The 21,326-nt window shown below is 35.4% G+C and overlaps 1 protein-coding gene across 1 annotated transcript in view; it reads left to right on the forward strand.

Moving 5' to 3' along the window:
- The window catches only part of DPH6 (diphthamine biosynthesis 6), a 188,378-nt gene that overhangs the window by 128,528 nt on the left and 38,524 nt on the right, over nucleotides 1-21,326 (forward strand). The window contains exon 13 of the mRNA XM_088167211.1: nucleotides 1,726-1,968. Coding sequence (XP_088023337.1) covers nucleotides 1,726-1,968 — 243 coding nt within the window. The remainder of the gene's footprint in view (nucleotides 1-1,725; nucleotides 1,969-21,326) is intronic.

A 21,326-nucleotide genomic window follows, 5' to 3' on the forward strand; every position in this document is an offset into this window, starting at 1 on the left:
TCATATTATGTCTCAAACAATCTGTTCAAGAATAGGGGAAGTGAACTGGTTGAACAGCTCTTCTGTCTACCTAATAATTAACATGGGTGATGCATGGAAAACCAGCAGCTCAACAGGGGAAAAAGGGAAGAAATACCATCAGTGTGGGTTTTTTTTTCTGTAGAAGTATAAACTACCTACATTGGAGTTTTTGACTAATGCATGGATTTCACTTTACAGAGGTGAAAATGAATAGTTTGCATTAAAAACAAACCTGTGCCCCTCTGAATCATATCTTTCTGAATTTGTTTCTCATCTTGTCAGTATGCCACTTGGTAGCTGGCTGGACTCCCTTGTTCAGTGGCACATATTTTTAAATAGCGCTGTAAAAAAAAAAAAAAAAAAAAAAAAAAAAAAAAAAAAAAAAAAGACCATTTGTTCCTATAAATCAAAATATTGCTTTTATATATTTTTTCCAAATTCAGGATTATATATAGCATTATCAAACAATATTTCAGGTATTTTAAACCATTTAAATAGTTGATGTGTGTCAGTTGATATATTGTTTCGTCTCTGCCTCCTCCCCCTCTTCAGCTGCTAATCATAGAACTTGTATGCCAAATTGTATAAGATACTCTTCCAATAGTTACATGTGTGAGTCTTTTGTGAGACACAGACAGTTATGAGGACAGATTTGGAGTTGCATATGGGTCTGTCACATGGTTTGATTGCCATGTCTTCTAGGACACAGATTTCTTTTTTAATTATTCTTAATTCTGAGGAATTTTTACAGTTTATACAGTAAGTTCTGCAAAATTCTTATGAAAGATTCCTTGCACAGCCCATTTTCTCTGTCTTTACTCCTAGCAAAATTCTTCCTGTGCTGACTTCAAAGCTGTTTACGCCCACCTTACTTCCCACTTCTATACTTAGTTTTCTTTTGATAGTGAATAAAATTTACTCTTTCACTGATTAGGAAATGCACAGACGTTCTAGAGAAGTGCAGCATAAGCCGATGAAAAGTTTTGATATTTACATTGAGATTTTATAAAAAAAAAATCTTTGAGATGTCTGAATAATAAGAATAAATGTTTCCTTTGCTGGCTGCTGTTAAAAAAAGTAGGTCTTCAGTGTGTTGCCGAGAAGATTTTGGAAAATAAGCTCAAAGTAACTGTATTGCAGTAGTAAATCTGGCCACACATTAAAGTCCATTTTCAAAAGGTGACCCAACTCTTTGTTCAAGTAGCATTCTTCAGCATTTTATTTTCAATCTGCAATTTGCTTTTACCTTCTGGTAGAATATCACCACTTTTGTTCATACACAGTCATTTAGGTGTTCTGCTAATATATTTTTACAGTATTTCTAAATTAGTTTGCTAAAACGTTACACATATGTACTGATACTTTCTTATATGGTTTTCTGTAAAACAAAGCTTAAGACATAGAAGATTTAAAAAGTAGCATTGAACATTGATAATGTGCATCATCACTCAAATGAAAAGAAAAAAAGAACATATTTGACCATGTTGGGGCATCAGTGTGATCAAGCAGCTGTAACAGTCCACATCAGATGATTGCTTTGAGCTGACACATACATATCTTTAGACTGGCACATTTTCTCTATTTGTAACAAACGATGGCAAAGAACAGTACTATTGAAAGAAACTAGCTGGAAGAGAGAAAGATGCTTCCCTTGTCTTCTGCAAACTCCCAGAGTCTTATGCTCTTGATGTGACTCTCTCCTAGGTTGGAGATGTTCTCTACTGTGCCGGGCAGATTGCGCTGGTGCCCTGCACGATGCGGCTCGTCGGCGGTGGCGTGTGCGCGGAGGCCAGCGTTTCCCTGCGGCACGTTGGGCGAGTTCTTGAGGCCATGAGCCAGAGGACTGCTCTCCACCACGTCATCACAGCCAGCTGCTACGTGACTGACAGCAAGAGCATCCCTGTTGCTCGCTCCATATGGCAGAAGAAGTTGAGAGAATGCAGAAAGGTAGCTGCCTTACCCGTTTTCTTCTTTCTCGATTGTCTGTTTTTCCTCTCTAAGTCTTGCGGTAATGTCAGAATTTTCGCAGAACATTTCAGAGGGGTTCAAGTAAAGGTTTGATTGAGCTGTTGTGTTCTGGCTCATAAGTGGTTGTGCACAACTGAGAAAGAAAACTGCTTAATAGAAAGTTATATTCACCACTAACTTTGTCTTAATTCCCCAAAGCATTGCATTAAAGAACTCTTAAAAACAGTCAGTTTCTCTAACAAAAATGTGAACAATACTTCGTTTGAATTACTTCTGTCCATATATTTTTTCATAATGAGAAAATGGGCCTTTTACTTCAACTTTTTGTCAGTTGTTCTGTTGAAGATTTTTTCCCCATTTGCTTACAAAAAATATTGTGTGATAACTTAGTTTAGCAATTTACTGCTCATTATTGCTTTATATTCAGCTGGACTTCCAAGACCACATCTGGACATGCCTGTCTGTTGGTTAACCCTTGATTAACAGCATAATAATTTGCACAGTGATTTATAATGATGACATAGTAATTCCTGATTTGTGTGTGCCCCTTTTCTTAAAATAGCCATGGAACACCCAGACAGCATTAAAAGGTAGTGGCCACAAATGTTTTAAATAAAACGTAACTTCTCCCCAAATGTATTAAAACCAAATGCATAAATTCTGTATAATTTAATATAGCCTAATTATTATGTTTTCTGAGGGCTTGGAAGCATGGAATATGTTAATATTTTCATAGAAGAAGGAAAAAGACACCTGAAACTTTCCTTCTCTCCAGTGTCTGTACTTGCCAAGTGTCTTTCTGAGTAAAGATACAGACTTCACTTACATGCTTATGCACCTCAACTTGATTTACTAACAAAGACCACTCTTAAATAGTGTTTATAGTGTGTCCAAGACCAGATTCAGATCCAGTATTGACTCTGAATTATTTTTTAATATATATTAAATATATATTTAAATAACATTTTTGTTCTGTGACCAATTACTAACATACCATGACCAAAACCACTCTCTGCTTTCTGATTTGCAATATATAAGATTGGAAGACAGATTGGTGGTGTTTGCCAGTTCTTTGAAACTTCTCCTTTTTCCATATACAGTTTTTTAGGTTTTCCATAGTTATTATGCATACCAGATACTTTTTATCAAAAAGTCCTTTGTTTCTTCCACTTACTAAGATGACTAGGCAGAACTTGCTTTTTTTTTTAGCTACCTGTAAAACACTGATGAAGTTGCTTACTTTTGAGCTATCACTAATACCTATTCCATGTCACTTTTTTATTGTTCAAGCCATAGCTTAAAAAACTGATAGTTGCCTACATGTACTCCCATGAAGTGATGGCTGCCTGACAGTTTTCAGGAGTCTTTAAGAAAAACATCCTGCAATCAGACAATTCTGTAGGATGTTCATCAGTCTTATGCTGTGCTTATCAGATCATAATTCAGTAATGACAGTATCAGAAAGAAAAAAAAATTAGATAATGTGTGCCAGAACACCATCTAAAAATGCTTTGGAAAAAACCTGAATATAAATAGGAGTGAAATGTTATTAACAGCTTCATGTTCTTCTTTCTATAATTTTGTCAATAGGAGGTTCAGACAGAGGAATTAAATTTTCTCCTCAGGATATGACTATTTTTTCTAATTAGTGGGGGTTTATGTGCAAAGTAAAGCAGAGAAAAATACTTACAAATATTTCTGTTACAAGGAACTAGAGGGGGGAATTACTCTGCCCTGAAAATACAGTTATCCTGTTAATGAAAATAGGGATTTTGTATTGAAAAATGATAAATTGTTGTTCAGAATCTAGCATTCCGTCATGTGGTGATACCTGTGAATATCTTCTACATAAATACTACTGTTAAGCAACTTTCCTTGAATCCTTCTACGTTTTTGATGGCAGTAGTAAGTAAAGCACAAAATGATTATATAAATTGTTTAGGACACCAATAAATTGGAATTAACAGCACATAATATAAAGAGAAGTATGAGAATAGTTTTCTGGATATGTTTATATAGCACAAAAGATTTACTTCTAAGAGCTGGATGTGAACATGCAGTTGCTGAAAGATTCATTTGAGACAAGGCCACAGGGTCACACACAGTTAGCTAGACTTTAGAAGACTTCTTGTAATATTGCTAGTGACAATTGTCTTTTAGGAACTTCTTGAGTTACAAAGAGAAAGATCAATTACATTTAAATAAATTTAAATATTTTTTAAAATTCGGATAAATTATAAAAAAGTGGATTTCAGATTAATCTATTTTTTTTCCTGAGGAAGTATTTCATATATTATAAACAGAGAAGTGGTTCTAGTGAGGATGGGAAGGGACTGTAAGACAGGGAGCAAACAGTAACAGTGAGCAGGCTGGACCCCCTAGCAACTTCTAAGTTGTTTCAGTCACCCAGTCTATGTTCCCTTCTTTATTCAAGCATCATTCCTTCCTTCTTACACAACTCCTTTCTACTCCTGTCATCCCGATTTCCCTCACTCCTTATGGCAGCTCAGTATCTGTGCTCCCAGCATCATTCCTGCGTGTAACCAAGCCCCCGAGCCTCCCTGAGCTCCAGTTACCCACAGTCATCAAAGGCTGTGTCCTTAGAGCTGGAATCCAGCCCCTGTTCCTCTCTCTTCTTCCTTCATATGTGCCTTAGAGTCACAGCATCATTGGAAAAGCCATTTATGGTGACAGAGAAACAGAAATCTGGTGCAGGGATATAAGGCTGTAGTAGAAAGGAAAAAATAATAGTGGGGAGGGCAGGATAAGAAAGCAGCCCCACCAAGGGTTCACTCAAAAGAACACTATCTATATCACTGGGCTAAGGATCTTCGGATTGGTATATTGAATGTACACAAGAGAGATTTCCTTTGTTAAAACTAAAAAGGTGTTGTAAAAATTGAGATCTAGAGTGAAGGAGCTGAAGTTAGCATTTTAATTCTGTAGGTGCATAAAACTGCATTTTTGTTGCTGGAGAAATTAAAATATAGTTAAGGGAAACAGTAGTTAAAATCAAAAGAAGAAAAAAAAAACAGAGGCTGCAAAAATAGCATATAGACAATTTATGCAAACGAATAATCAAAACCTAGGAAGTCTTATTGGAATTAACAAATATGAGTGCCAGCCATCATCAGCTTTCTTCCACTCTATTTTTAAATTACATTCCTTCCACAGTTTCTTTGAGATTGCCAGGCATACTTAGGGACATTTTGGTACTCTGGAGAGGAGATAAATTGAGAGACCTTCTCTAGCATGCCTAGTAGCAGTTGTGTGCTAGAACAATTTCTGTCTAATCCAGCAGTTAGCATTTAGCAGGTTTTTGGGCTTTGTGTCTTCTTGGTGATTTTTTAAGTAGCCAAAAAAAAAAAAAAAAAAAAAAGCTTATAGCATTGCTAAAACTTTCTGGAAGAAGAACTGACAGTTTTCCAATTAAGTCTCATCTTGTGTTTTTCTTTACTTCACATCTTTTAATGACAGTGTCATGTAATATGATGATTTTATAAGCGTTTTTGCTAACTCATTCAGCAGAGTAATCAATAGAAAAAAATAAGCCAGATGGGTTGCAGTCCATTTGTATTGGGTAGGACAGATGGCATTATTGATAGATGGAAATATTCCAAATAATTATTGTATAATGATATAACAGTGACTGTGCCTGCAAAATTTTATTAAATTACTTTGTGAATGCACTTTATTCAGTAGGGCTTGAGTGGTACCATTTAGACAGTACTCTCAATATATTTAGTTGGGAGCTGAGTCTACACCCTAACTTCTCCTTCCCCTACCCATGGGCTTTCTGTGCAGAGACATCCCTGTAGTATTTTGTTCGATTGTTTCAAGTGGTGGATTGTAGTTCTGTCTATACAACTGATTCCCTTAGGCTAACTGAGATGGGCAAGACCATGATTACATTTTTTTTCTACCTCTGAATGCTTGTTTTTTGCTTTCTCTTGTTATTCTCACCAATACAAAGAAGAAACGTGCTGTGCTGTCTCAAGATTTCAGGCATTCCAGCTTGCTAAACTGCTGTGTTTTCTTTTTTTTGCATCTCACTAATTCGCAGCAAGACTTGGTATAGCTAGATAAATAAAATACATAAATTCCGAAAAACCATTTAAAGAATACTCACTTTCACTGTTGCCATTCAGTTGTATATTCCATGGAAAAGTACTGTGAATTAATTCTTTCTGTGAAATAAGAGCACATTAACTTCCTAGCAGAAAAATTTTGAGGCAGTTTGCTGCTTTTGAAATAAATTTGTTTATAAAATGTCTGAATGATAAAAATTAGTTTCCCTTATTTTGGTTGGATGAAATATATACAAAAGTTGGAGGCAGATTTTCCAGAACTCTCTGAAAAGTTATCTCTGATTTCTTTGTTATAAAAAGAAAAAAATAATTGGGAAATATTTTAGTGTGTTTAGTGCACAATGTATTGTTATCAATGGAAAGTTTAGAATTGGTTGTGTTTGTAAGTGAACCCAAAACATTGGTGAATGGAGATTTTGAGACAGTGAAAACAATATATTTTGTTAAGATTAGAAGTTTATAAGAAGATTATAGAAAGATAATATTTACTATAATAGCAAGATGTATTAATAGTACTTAGGTCATATCTTTTTTTTCAGCAAATCATTTTACACATAGTATTTTTTTTCTTAAATTCTGATATTATAGGTCAGTTCCCCTCTGAGTTATCGTACTAGGCAGCTGCCAATGTATTTTCCATCCTCAGTAATGAAAAATCTCCTTGGTAAAATACTTTGTGTGACATAAAAATACATCTTTTTACTTTTATAACACTGCTTGCATTTGGACATTAGTTGTCTGGTACTCTCCCATCAATAATTTTCTGAGCAAACATACTTCAAACTTTAGAAGTTCACCAGCCCATCTTTTTCTGACAGAAGATTTTTTTTTTATGGTAAGAATTCAGGATGAATGGCTGTGATCCCATGATTGTTTCAAATCCAGCAAAGAGTGCTGCAGTTGACTTTCATTCTGTCAGGAATGCCAGTCAGGTTGTTGACAATGTGTGTCTTAATAGTGTGTACTGCAGAAGTGATGGAAAAAAGATTCACAGTGTTTTATCTGATATATATTGTGAATGGGTTCCACACTTATTTCAGCACTCGGGTAACTTGATGCCAAATTTAAAAATCTAAATTAAAACCTTTTGGACCAGATTTCAAAACTGCTTAGATGTCAAAAGATGTAAGTACACTCAAACTAGGAATTTTTAAAGATATTTAAGAGCAGTCATCTTGGGCACTGGGCCCTTCCAGGGAGCCCCTTTATCATACCATCTTTGTAATACCATTGGTGCTTTCCTGTATCTTTCCACTTTGCCTTAAAAATTATGTCCAGGTCTCAAGTATAAACAAGTTAAATCTTGAACAAGAATCTGTCTAGCTATATGCAGTTGTTTCCTGGAGTAATTAGTGTGTTTTCATGGCAGTCATTTAGAATGGCATCATGCATCTGTAACAGCAGTCTGTGCATTGTTCAGACATTCCTGTGCTATTTGAAATATACAGACTGTCATGAATTTAAATAAAATTCATGCATTCTCTAACACTTTATCCTAAGTACACCAGAAGTAGCTTATGCTCAAATACTGGAAGTTGAAGATTTTTCTTGCTGCAAAGGACTGGACAAAGGTTTAAGATTCTATTTTACCTATAGAGAAAATTACTATAAAATCATCCTGAACAGATGTTTCTAAGCCAGTAATATTAACTTTTTTTTCTCCCATTTATTATATGTATTGGTTAATATCTTTATTTAATGCAATTGTTAGATTTCCAAACAGTGTTGCAATTTCTGCATCCTATAGATAATACTATAGGTAATATTAACTTAATTGGTCTCCTTTTACCAGTTTCTTGAACAAAATAGTCAAAATATGAGTAGTAGAAACAAACAAGTATTATAAAGATAAAATTACAGATTAGAACACTGCTACCTTTACATTGCAGTAAAATCTCACATAGGTTAATTTATATGATTTGTAATATCACCAGAAGAAAAAGAAATATTTTTGAGAAGCATTGCTGAGAGCCAGTGCCTACACCTATCAAAAATTCAATAGAAGGAATATGCATGTTTCTGTTTCCCCTTTTTTGTCCCTTCAGGTTCATAACATCCATTTGCTAGATGCTGTCTTGAATGTTCCACAGTTTGATGGCCCACATTCAGAACACACAGTACATTAAATTGCACATGGCTAGTGTGTCTTTCATGTTATGCCTAGTGTATTTCATTTCCCTTGCATTCAGATTAGGCAAAGCTTTTCTATTCATTTGAAGCAACTGTATTGAAAATATTTAACACAGGTCAAATGCAGATAGTGGAAATCCAGAGGTCCTTGGAAATAGTCTGCCATTTGACACTGGTCAACAATGGGAGATGAAAGGTTTGGCACTTGAACTCTTTCTTAAAAGAAGACTATAATATTCTATTTATTACATTAGCAGAGCCTTAATAATGTTTAAAAATTAGTATAGTTAAATAAAAGAACATGGCTTTAACTATATATGTGTATATATGTGTATAAAAATCATATGATTGCATAATAGTCTAAAGAGTATGCATGAAGTTAACTTGTAGAGTATAAACAAAAAATATGAACAATAGAAAATAAGAAAGGAGAGTATTTCTTCTGTGATCGTTTGTGGAGATATCTACAGATACAATGAAATCCTTAACTGGTATAAGTTAGCATAACCGTGATTTCCTTGAACTGATTTACACTAGCTTATTTGCCACTTACAGGTAATATATCCATGCATTTGAATGTTGTTTTTCAGGTAGACAGAGTGAAGAAATGCATGTCAAGTTATTCAGGGTGGTAAACAGCCTAGTTTATCCAGGCTGACTGATCTTCCCCTGCAGCAGGTACCTTGTAAGACTGGTTTTGAGTGATTCCTTGTCTCCTTTGCTGAAAACATTAATCCTGTTCTGAGGCTGTCACTTTTGTGCTAAGCAAGAGTGCATATATGCATCCACTGTTTGCTTAGGCTAGAACCTGTGGTCACAAGTCTAATGTGTGATGATTGTGAAAGCCATTAACAGAGTTTCATCCCTCAAGCGAGTACCTGCTGTCACTGCCTCATTATAGAGGGAAAAATGCCATTTTGGTTGAAAAGTGATCAAGGTCCAACTTTGGCTCAAGAAACTTCCCTAGTAAACTGTAGTCCAAATTACATGTAGGGCACTTTAAATTCCCACAATGAAGGATAGAATTTCAGGGTTTCATCAGCTTCAAAGTTTTTTTGTCCTCCCTTGTATGAGGTAATCGTATTGATCAGGACTGAAAGAAGAACCATATTACCACCTCAACCTACATAAACAGTCTCATTAGCAACTCATCCTTCCTAAAACTGCAGCAGGGTAATCTCTTTCAGACCACAACAGGCAGTCAGGGGAATCTCCCAGACCATATGACACCATGCTCAACCATAAAAAATTGGAGAACTTGGTCTTCCAATGTGTCTATTCCCCAGAGGCTGGCAGAGCATCAGTCTGCTGGTGGGAGGAGGTGAAGGATTGCCTTTGTGTTGCTGGTTTTATTCTCCTCTCCTGCTAAAGTGTCCTTACCACAGCCCAGATGTTCTCTCATGTTTGTTCTTCCTATTGTCCCTCCCATCCTGCTGGGGCTGGAGGGCAAGCAAGTGGCTCTGTGGAGAGGAAGCTGCCCTGGGACTCAACACCTCAAGCAGATTCAGCAAATTATCACTGAAGACAAACTCCACAATTAACTAGGAAAATTCATACCTGACCTTCCTCATCAAGCTTCAGTCAACAGTAGAACTCAAAATATCATCTCTTCCTTTTGAAACTATGCAAGAATCTTGTCTCTATTCAGATACATTAATGATCTTCTACTATCAAAAAAGCAAAAGAGGGGAATAAATAGGAAATTAACTCGGGAAAGCATCTTCATTCTTCCAGTGGAAGTACTTCTTTACTATTTTATTTTATGATCCAAAGAATCCTACTAAATTTCAGTACTTGATTATCCTCATCTCTAGTTCTTTATGCTAGTCATAATAATAATTTCATTTCCTCTTCTTCCTCCTCTTCTCTGAAGAATATCACACGGTCTTCAAAATAAATAATAGATCTTTAATTTTCTTATTCATAAAAATCAAAGTAATTCAAAAATTATTTATGCTTTCCTGGACTCCACTTTCAAAAAAGCATGTAAGACAGTGTGAAAGTGAGCTTTTTATTTTGAAACTAAATTTTTTAATTTTTCCATAGCAAAAATGAGCAGTGCTCCCTGGTCAATACCCAGTTACATGCATGCCAGCTAGCAGTGAATAGGCTTCCTCCCTGTTTTTGTTCAGCTTCATTGATGAAAAATAAAAATGCATCCAGGTGATAATGATACCTTTGGATGTAACACCATAAATATAGGTGTTAACACTTGAAATATAACTAAGAGGATAATGTAACTGTTAGCTGAAGAAAATACTGATTGCGAAACATTTTTAATTAAGATGGTGATTTTGGTAAAGGGCTGTTGTAATTTGTCAAATGAGTGTGTGGAGTTGCATATAGCAACTCAATAATGCACACTGTCATAGGTTCTCTGTGCATGTTCTGCAGAACTGCATGGAGGAGGAATACATCTACAGATTTTTCTCCCTCCCTCCTTTTATATGTATATGTGCATAAAGACATTATATATATATATATACATATACATATATGCATATTATAAGTATATCAATGAATATATATTTGTATTTTTTCTTAGCATAAAATCTTTTAACTATATGTATATTAATACATATTAAAGGCCATTTACTGCCAACCTTCCATTCTAATTTTCTGTACATGGAGTCACCTGCCTTCAGGAGTGTGAGTTAAGATCCCATTATATATTTCAGTAGTAATCTGAGAGACATATTTTCATGTTCAGAAGAACAAATTTACTTTCCATATAGCTCATTCCAGTAACTACTGAGAATGACTACATATTTAACTAAAACTTGGCTTAGAACTTGCAGGTTATTGTGAACTTTATTTCACAGTGGGTCTGGCTAGGGTGGATTTAATTTTCTCTGAAGCAGCCCCAGTAGTGCTGTGTTTTGGATTTGTGGCTAACGCTGTGCTGATAGCAGACCAATATTAGCTGTTGCTGGACAATGCCTGCACATCATCAAGACTTTCTTCTACTTTAGCCATACCCAGCAAGAAGGCTGGGGTTTAGCAGAGCTTGGAGGGGATGTAGTTGAGACACCTGAGCTGAATTGACCAAAGTATTATATTGTATTTTATCATATAGGTTGATGCTTGGCGATAAAAACTGGAGCAGGGGTTTCCCTAACTTTTTGGGCAGCCCAGTATAGTGGATTGTAAGAAATTGCCTAATTTGCATCATCTGAGTTTGACTTCTGTAATACTGAACTGAGAGAAAACTGGTCCTGCAAAATCCAGGTTCCAAACTGTATGTAGGACTTTATTGATCAATGTAAATGGCTTGAGTTAAAATAAAAGACATGTGAAGCCCTAATAGTCATAAGCTATACCATTCAACCAACCTTGTTTTGCAGTCATACCACATTAAACAAAAAGTAACTGGCTACTCTGTTGAAAACAATATTTGCCTCAAAAATACTCATATACATAAGATGGAATGTAAATGTATTTTCCAGTAAAAAACTGTGCACTAAAAAGCACGACATTCAAAATGAGATTGCTTGCCAGAAAGCTGGTCATATCCTGAGCTGCATCAGAAGAAGTATGGCCAGCAGGTTGAAGGAGATGATTCTGCCCCTCTGCTCTGCTCTGGTGAGACCCCATCATGAGGACTGCATCCAGCTCTGGAGTCCTCAGCACATGGACATATTGAAGCAAGTCCAGAGCAGGACTACCAAGTTGATCAGAGGGATGGAGAAGCTCTCCTGTGAGGAAATGCAGAGAGAATTGGGATTGCTCAGCCTGGAAAAGAGAGGGCTTCAGGGTGACCTAATTGCTGTCTTCCAGTACCTGAAAGAACTTACAGGAAGGATGGGACAAGACTGTTTATAAGAGCATGTAGTGACAGGGCAAGGGGAAATTACTTCTGATTGGAAGAGAGTGGGTTTAGATTAGATATTAGGAAATAATTCTTTTCTGTGAGGTTGGTGAGGGACTGGCAAAGGTTCCCCATGGAAATTGTGGATGTTATATCCCTAGAGGTCCCTTCAAGGCCAGCCCTGGCTGAGCAGCCTCGTCTGGTGGAAGATGTCCCTGCCCATGGCAGGGTGTATGGAATGAGATGATCTTCAAGGTCCCAACTCAAGCCGTTCTGTGAAACGATTTTTGATTGCACATCTTTATATCATATTACTGATCAAGGTAGCTACCACAATGAGGGAGAGGCTGACAGTTACTGGAAGTTTAGTAGTGCCACCAGAGTTTTAAAATTGGTTTTCTTCTGTCTCCTACAGCATCAAAATTTTCTTCCTTGTGTTCTACAAAATTTAGTTACAGGTTTGACAAAGTAGCTAATGGTGCTATATATGTACAGATGAACAGATGATGTAATTAGAATATGTGAGGTGAAAGCTGATATTCTATTTGAAAATTGGTTCCAGAACATTGTCAAAGTTCAGAAGGAAGCAGACTTCCAAAGAAAAGGTCTTTACAATCAGTATCCAAAATTCAAATTCTATCATAAAATCTGTTAGCCTTAGTGTCCACAAAGTAGATTTTGACCAGTTACTTTGTGCATTTTCGATCCCATTTGGGTATACCCTCGCAAATGATTTTCAGCTGAAATCTTTCCATCATGAACATCCTTCCTTCAGTTCAACTCTTTTTCCTAAGTGCTTATTTTTGACACTACACATGAAGAATAAAAACCCTCAGAGTGACAGTCTGTGATCATGTTTCATGTGGCAGACTTCATTTGCTTTCAGTTTGTATTGCTATCAATTTATGACTTTGTTCCTTAAATACTTATCTTTTTTTTTCCCACATTGTAACTGATATATTGAATGATGTATGTTTGAGAGGTATTTCAAGGATCTTAACTTCAGTCATTAACTGGTTATGTCTTGGCTCAGGAACCTTTAGTTTGTTGAGAGAAAGTTACTATTTTTTAAGCAAATAAAACAGCTTTTCAGTATGTAATTATTTTCTTATCAATTTTACATTTTCATGCCCTTTTGAGCATCTAGCATGCAGTGCTTGAATTTACATTTAGCTCTGCAGGAACTGCTTTAAATATTATTATTAAGAAGGAAGAAATCAAAAATCAAAGTGAATTTTTAGTACAATAGCAAGGTATAGGAAGGTGCAATTGCAGCAGCAGCAGACTGGATTAGTGTATAGAACTAAGTCACAGCTTGACAGAAAATCCCTGCTGGGGAGGAAATGTAGGGGAACTGGCAGAATTTTGCTACATCTGCTCCCTACTGCTAATAAGCTTTAACCCATTTCATTTTTATTATGCTTGGTGTTTAGATATTTTGCTTCCAAAATTATATCTGTAACTATGAGAACACATAAAAGGAAGCTCGACAGGTAGGGTTGTTTAAAAATTTAAAACTATCAGCAAGGGATGTTAAAGGCCATAATGAGTGAGATGGTTGCCTTCTCAGTGTGGGATTTTAGAGTTCAGGCACTTCAGTGCTGGTAGAAAGGCTGTGCAGAAGTATTGGGTAAAACTGATTTCATAGCTTGAGTGGCTTGTACAGCCAGAAGGCACCGTTAGATTATTTATTCTGACCTGTATATCACAGGCCATTACATTTCACCCAGAAATTCCCATTCTGAACTCTGTGAGTATACTTGCACTAAAATATATCAGACCTTTGGAGTTCCAAATGCTTTATGCCACAGGGTGAGAATGAAAAGGCTGAGCTTTGCATGCAGTAAGAAGTGGGTTTGTCAGGTTGGTAACACATGGTAGCATGACTACTTCTGCAGAGTAAGACAAATAACCAAAGGCTTGTATGGACTTTACAAAAGTGAAAAACCGTTTCTGACCCCTTTGAATGAAGGAAAAAAGATATTGTTATTGTATCAGACCACTTGTATCAGAGCTTTGCTGAAACCAAAAACAGTTCTCTAAAATAAAATAAAAATTTAAAAAATGAGTCTCCCATTTCCCAAATCAGCTACAATAAACAAAAACTTAATCTGTTTTGTGACCCATCAGTGGGAATAATTAAGAGGGAAAATCAGTCATGTCCATTTTTAATATTAATAATAATTGTCTAATTCTGCATTTCAGGTATTTTGCTCCTTTGGCAGCCCTGCTGGCAGTCCTGTGCTTCTCATTTTCCCAATCCAGACCCATGCACTGCAGTACTTTGCACATGCTTTTTATCTGAATAATCAGTGCTATAACTAATATCTATAGCTATCTAAAAATGCAGGGGAAATGGTATTGTATATTTTCCATTTGATATTAGCACATGCTTACCATAACTGATTATACATTTTAAAATCTTTCTTTTACTCTGGTGGTGGCATGATGGTCACATACAATTATAAAATGTATTTTGAAGAGAGATTGAAATGTATAAAATTCATTGAGTAGTTGAAAATTTGATGTCTGTGGGGCTGATGAGACTGTGCTTTTAGATAATGGGTTAGGACAAGATTGTGATACTTACCTGAGGAATGATGCAAAAATACAAGTCTGAATCTTTCAGTAGGAGATGCTTCTTCATTACTGTGCATGCAGAAGCCTGTGTCCGTCTTTCAGCAGGCCAGTTTACATTTTCTGGTTTTCTTTCAATTTATTCTAACAAGAAATTATTTGAACTTCCTTTGCAAGAAAACTTCCAGGTTGATTAGTCCAGAAAACAGAGGTGTTAGCCTAGTTATTGCAGACTCTGTGTACATTCTTCAGGCTTTCAATTGTTTATTTGTTCTAGAGACTTATTCAAAGCTGATTACGTCTTCATAGAAATGTGATATTGATTGCTCTTGTTTTGATCCTGTCAGAGCTTCTCTGTTTCTGAAGTAAAAGGATGAAAACACAGTGATCCAACAATAGAAAAGAGAAACAAAATTAACAAGCAAATTATATTCTTCTGTACTAAATATAATCAAAAGAGAGCTTGTAAGGTTATGTCTTAAATTTCAACAGAACCCTTTTTTCTGTCAAACAGAAGTGATGAAAATTTATACCACTTCTTGGCCTCTGTTGACAATCAAGGTAAAAGATAGAATAGCAAGTTTTTAAATTATTCTGTTTGAGCAATATAAGCTATAGATCATGTAAACTTATTGAACTGGTTTCTTAAGAACTCTCTATTTTCATGAGTTCTATATTTGCTTTGCTTTGTCTATGTAATGCTTACCAATTCTTTCAGTGGCATTGTTCAGAGACCATTCATCATGAAATTTTTGATTCTGCAAGGATTTCAACACATCCTTTATGCACCAGAAAGCTGTCTCAACTTATAAATCAAATTTACTGTATATTTATTATGGGATTTGGGTCCTAAGAGTGTTGTTACTTAATTTTTCTGGTAGTTTCTTCTGACATACTTGGTTGACTACCATAAAATTTTAGCTTATCACCTTGTCTAATCCTAATAATAGCCATCAATATATTGTATAGATTTAACATTCCCTATACTCTCACTAAAATAACTTGGAATATGGTCATTTCATCCTCCTGAAAAATGCATCTCTGAGAAAAGTTAATCTGTTATGCTTGGCATGATAATTGGCAACTATTTAATATCTAATTATTAATTTTGCATCACTACTATAGCTACATGCAGATTTTTTTCAGAATTACTAAGGTGAAAATTTAATTTTTATTTTTTTCTAATGTGAGCAGGCAGAATTATAATCCTATCAAACGAATACATTAGTTAGAAATCCACTCAAATTACAAAAATTCGTTGAAAGCACCCTGAGAAATAGTACTACCTCTAAATTTCTATACTCCTATTTGTTCCCCTGTATCTGCTTTCCCTTTTTCATGTTTCTGTTTTCTAAAGACTGCACAAAAAAGAAATTACTCTGAAAAATGTGCTATCAGATGCTGATCCAAAAAATAAAGGACCACTTGGTTTGCTCTAGATTTTCCATGATTCAGTAACACCAAAGTACAGGCTCAGTTTCCCAGTTGACATTGTACAAAATAATTTCTGTGTGACTCAGTGGTTACTGAACTACCTCCAGCTTTGTCCATTTGTTGAGGAATGAGTAGAGAGGACTAAAATTTCTGAAGAACTTGTTTCTTTTCATATTTACAGTATTTATTCTATGACAAATACTCAGTTTATAAGACTTCATTTTTAGTCTGCCAATTTTGTGTTAGTCTTTTTGACATGCACCAAATAATTAGTTTTATTTCAGAAAGAAATACTAAATGTCTGACTTTCTTATTTTTGTAAGCTTTCCAAAAGGAACATTCTTAGCAATTTTATTGTTATAAAACACTATGGTATTCATTATTTGAATTCAGATGTGGTATACCAGGAATGCATGTGGCCTATTTATTAGACAAACTAGGATGTTGAAAAGAATTGCTTCTATCCTACTTTCTTTTGGGACTGACATTTTTATTCTTATGCAGTTTTCCTAGTGGAATCTTTACTTCTTTAAGTCATAAACCTATTGTTGTAAGAGACTGTAGCAAAGCTTAATCTGGATCTCAAGAGTTTGATGCACTCTGTTTAATGCAGGCAGTGTAAAAGAAATTTTAAATGTATTATTTAAAGGCACGTTAATCTTGCCACTGTAATGGTGTAATAATGCATACCATATAAGGTTTTCACAAACTCAGCTTCTAAAAGTAACATCACAGTATCTTTCTTTTTGTTCTCCAAGTCACTTCTTTGTAGAAATAGCAATTATGCATTCATCTCTGTCTCTTATAGCCTGATTCCATATTCAGCTGAGAGATAGATAGGCATTAGTCCTTACTAACACAACGAAAAGAATATTTCTCATTTAGAACAAAGGGAGGAGAGTCAAACAAATTTATGTAATAAATGTTGAAAACCAAAATGTGTACCTTTTTCAGTTTAAGTAGGCAAAACAGTTAAATACTTATACAATGGCTGAAGATAGGTTTGTCTTTAACTCCTTATTCCTTTGTTTTCATTGGAATTTTAATAGTTCTTCCTTAGATTACTTTTTTTATTATATAAAAAAATTATATTTATAAGATTAGCACCTTTAAAACAAAACTCTGTGTAAGTTTACAACCCTTACAGCCCAGTGTTTTTCATTTAACATTGCTCATTCTATTGGATTCTGGTTTGGTTTGTAGCAGTATTGTGAATGAATCAGGCATTCATTAGTGTGAGAGTATTTTGTGGCTCTCTGAATATGCACAATGAAAATTGGGTGAATCTTTACTAAGAACTGAGGCACAGAAAACACAAGTGTTTGGTAATACTGTGAATCAATGTGATAATTTCTTGTATCAGTTCAAAGCTCAGAAAAGTATTATGCATGCAGCTGTTCAGATACCATTTACTTTAATGTAGGGTTAATTACAAGTTTAGAAACCAACTGAGAACCTCTGTTGTTCACCTTGCTCCTTGGGATAAGAAAGAGCTATTTCTGAAGTAAACAGATTGACAAAAGTGTTAGCTAAGGAATGTTTCTACCAAGTTGCCTTTTTACTTCAGATTAGGCACAAAGTACAGGAAGTTCCCGTTCTCATTTCTCATTATTAGATACTTTACTGAATTGTATGTTGCTTAATAACTGTAGTACTGTGGCCTTCAGCAAGTATTCAGTCAAGCCTTTTGACCATTTATATTTCTAACCAAACATCCTTACACTTTTTGCAGATTTGGATTGAGCATCCATAGGATGCACTCTTTAGAGGTGCTAACACAGTCTGTCTGGGTGGCTCCAGTGTAAGGCAGCTCCAAACCCCTGTTCCTGTGGCAGGTGCCTAAAGCAGACAAACTTCCTGCTTGGCACTGCCTGGGACTGTTGTGTTTTTCTTGCTCATGCTGTCTCTATCAGTTAAGGCAGAAATAAAGATACTTATGTCCCCCTAAAAGCAGCATAACAGTTTATGTGATTCTCCTTTTGTAAAAGGGAGAAGAGGAACTTTTTTTCCTCAGAAAGAGTAACCACGTTGAACTCCCATTTCCTCCAGCCCAATATCCTGGTGGAAGTACCTCTGCTGAAGAAGCTTAGGCTGTCAAAGCTGTTTTCTGCATTCATCTGCTTGACTCGATGTTTGCAATTCATCCATAAAATCAGCCTGGAATATCACAGATGAACATAAAATTCCTTTAAAATTGTGTAAATGTTGGAAGGGACTAATTGTGAAAAATTCATGAGTCCATACAATAAATCACAGTTCTTTACCAAAGACACCACTAGTAACAGCATAAATGCTTATTTAAGAACATAACAATACCATAATGGTGTAGACCTTGCTTGGTATTTTGGCTCCCAACAGTAGCCCTAAGTAGAAGTGAATAGTAAAACCAGTAAAAGCATAAATCTACCCTAATATTCTCCTAACCTCAAACTATTTTAGTTCATATTTAAATTGATCACATCAATTTTGTTATATAAATCATAATATTTATATAAATTAGTAACTTATATAAGTTAAAAATAATCTAGGAATTTTATTATGTCTCTTTTATAATGCCCACTGGATCTGTGTTCTACGAACTCGTTCAGGCTCCCTTTGAATCCCTGTAAAGTTCTTGCAATCAGAGCATTCTTCATCAAGGAGTTGTAGGTGTCACCCACCATCATTCATTTTGAAACCATGCTCTTACTAATGTCATTTGATGGTCTATAGCTCTTTACACAGAAAGACAAGTGTGCAAAATCAGTTCTTATCCCTATCCACTCTTTTTATGCTATGTATGACTTTTTAAGCCTCTGTCTTCTCAATGAGAAGGCTGCAGAACATTTCCAACCAGACCCTCCAGAGCCTTTGATCATACTTGTCCTCCTCTGAATGTATTTTGGATCTAGTATTCCCTTTTTCAGTTGAGAGACCCAGAGTTGTTTATCTTACTCAAGACGTTGGTGAATTTTTACAGTGGCATAAAGTTACCCACTTTGTTTTCTTTCTTTACTTGTTTTCTTAACTGCTATCAGCTTCTGTGTTTTTTATTAACCAGTCCACGAAGACTTTCCAAGATTTCACTTAGCTTTGCAAGGCAGTTTTCTCAGTGTTTACAACAGAAGCAGAGTCACTTTCTCAGTCGACCTAAAATGTACTCTGTACCTTTGGTTTATCCTGTGAGTTATTGAAGCATGCATTGTATCACAAGAAGAATATCAGTATTTTCTTCAAGGTGGGATAAGTTCTTTGCTGAGTTGTGGGGTTTTTGTAAAGCAATGTGTTAAAAAATGTTTGTAGTCCTTCTCTGGATATGGATATAGATACAATGCATATATGGAATGATATAGATACAATGCATGTATTTAGAAAAATCTGCCTTTTGGCTTCCTTTTTCAAACTTTCTGGGTCTCAGTCTTTTACAACTTCGATAAATTAAGTTGCAGATGATCCTGTTGGCAAAGGAAGATATTATGAAACATGTTTTTGAGGACAGTCTAATGTGAGATTCAGTTAGAGCTAAATCACTTATCAAATCGTTGTCCAAAGTTTTGGGATCTATCATTTCCTAGCATGACAGAATTGGAATTCTGTCAGTGTGGTCTCTGAGATGATCCAGTTTACATCCATTCCTGAAAAGTCATTGTTGTAGGACCATTTATTTTCAGAGGGTATGTCCTGCATGCGGAACAGACGTTACCTGATGTCCTTCTGAAGCCTTTTTAAATCAGGTCATGTAAAAGTATAGCACATAAGTAGCATCTTTCTCCATATAATCTCAGCAGTCAGCCATTGAACCTTTAGATGTCCTTATTTTCCCCTGTTACATTCAAACTTCTCTTAGTGCAGAGCTGCATTGTAGTATTTGTTCCTTGAAAGGATTAAATCCAGTGGAAAAGCTAACAAGTGGAAATTAGAAACTTCAACTTACTTTTCCCATAAAATGAAAATCATTTGGAAATTGATACCTAGAAAAATAGGGTTAAAGGGCAAATCTCTTTAGATGACAAGTACACCTACAGATAATTAAATTTATAAAGATTTGTAAAATTCCTTTTAAGGAATTACTGCTTTCAACAGTGCTTGCCCCATCAACAAGAGTTTTAGAGCTTCACACGAATTATTTGAGAATTCTTTTTCAAAAATTATAACCCATGTTATATGCTCTTCTACCTCATTTTTTTCTGATCAGGGCTCTGAATCTGTAGAAGAAACCAAAACCTGTGTAGACCAAAACCTGTGCTACTTTATAGAACAGTCTACAACAGTATGCTTGGGCAAGAATTCCAAAAACATGTTTTTATTCATAGTACCACAGCTGTCTGCCAGAAGTGATGAATCTCATTGATGAGAGTGCAGAATCAATTATAAAAACAATTTAGCCAATAAAATAATTCCTTTTCATTTTCACTCTTAATGCTTACTTATACTGTTTTAGCATCATATAATTTCTTAGCAGACCTTATATATTCATCCTCATTTACTAGACAGGCTATCATAAAGATATTTAGTTCTTTAAGAAAATTGTAAATTTCTGAGAGGTAACTCATAAATGCAGCATCCAAGTATCACACAAATGTCAGTGATTTCTTGAAAATAAGTCAGAAGAGAAGTATTATGTTATGTTAGAAGTATATCTGTAAGATTCTGTAGCCACTGATGAAAGATTATTAGTCCCCAGTAGCTCTATCATTTGTGCTTTGTGCAAACTCTAAAGTTAAAGGTTATGAGTGTTATGGTACCATACAGGTGCACCATGAGTAGTCTTTCACACAGAGTGATTCTCATTTGTTAAATTTAGAAATGTACTTTCTCCTGGCCTTAATTTTCATGTAGTTCTTCATATTCTAAATGGCAGCTGAAAGCAAGCAGAAATAGCGAGTAATTGATTTAACAACCTAAGACAAGTACAGGGAAGTAGAAAAGTTTGTCGTAGTGCTTGATGTGACCTGAGAGAGCTTCTCTAGACTGTTTTTTCCTAACCAGTACCTCAGCACCTTGGGCCAGCAAAATGGCCTTTAAGCCTGAATGAGCATGACTTTTTTTTTTTTCTCGGTGCAAAGCTCCAGTATTTCATCTTTTCAAACTGTTTTACAGCACTCAGAGCAGAATTATATTGACAAGGTTAGAATTCATCTCCTAGAGGAGAATACTGTGCTCCTGTTAAGTGCTAATATAACATTTATGTGTAGCCACCTTAATAACAGCCCTGGCCAGCCTAATGAAAGTACTGAAAGCAAACAGTACTCTGTGAGATTTTATTATGACTGAAGTGATTGCAATTTGAGACAAATTGTCCCTATTTCTGTTACCACATC

This window comes from Sturnus vulgaris, chromosome 6, assembly GCF_052056855.1.
Source record: "Sturnus vulgaris isolate bStuVul1 chromosome 6, bStuVul1.hap1, whole genome shotgun sequence".
Classification (NCBI taxonomy): domain Eukaryota; kingdom Metazoa; phylum Chordata; class Aves; order Passeriformes; family Sturnidae; genus Sturnus; species Sturnus vulgaris.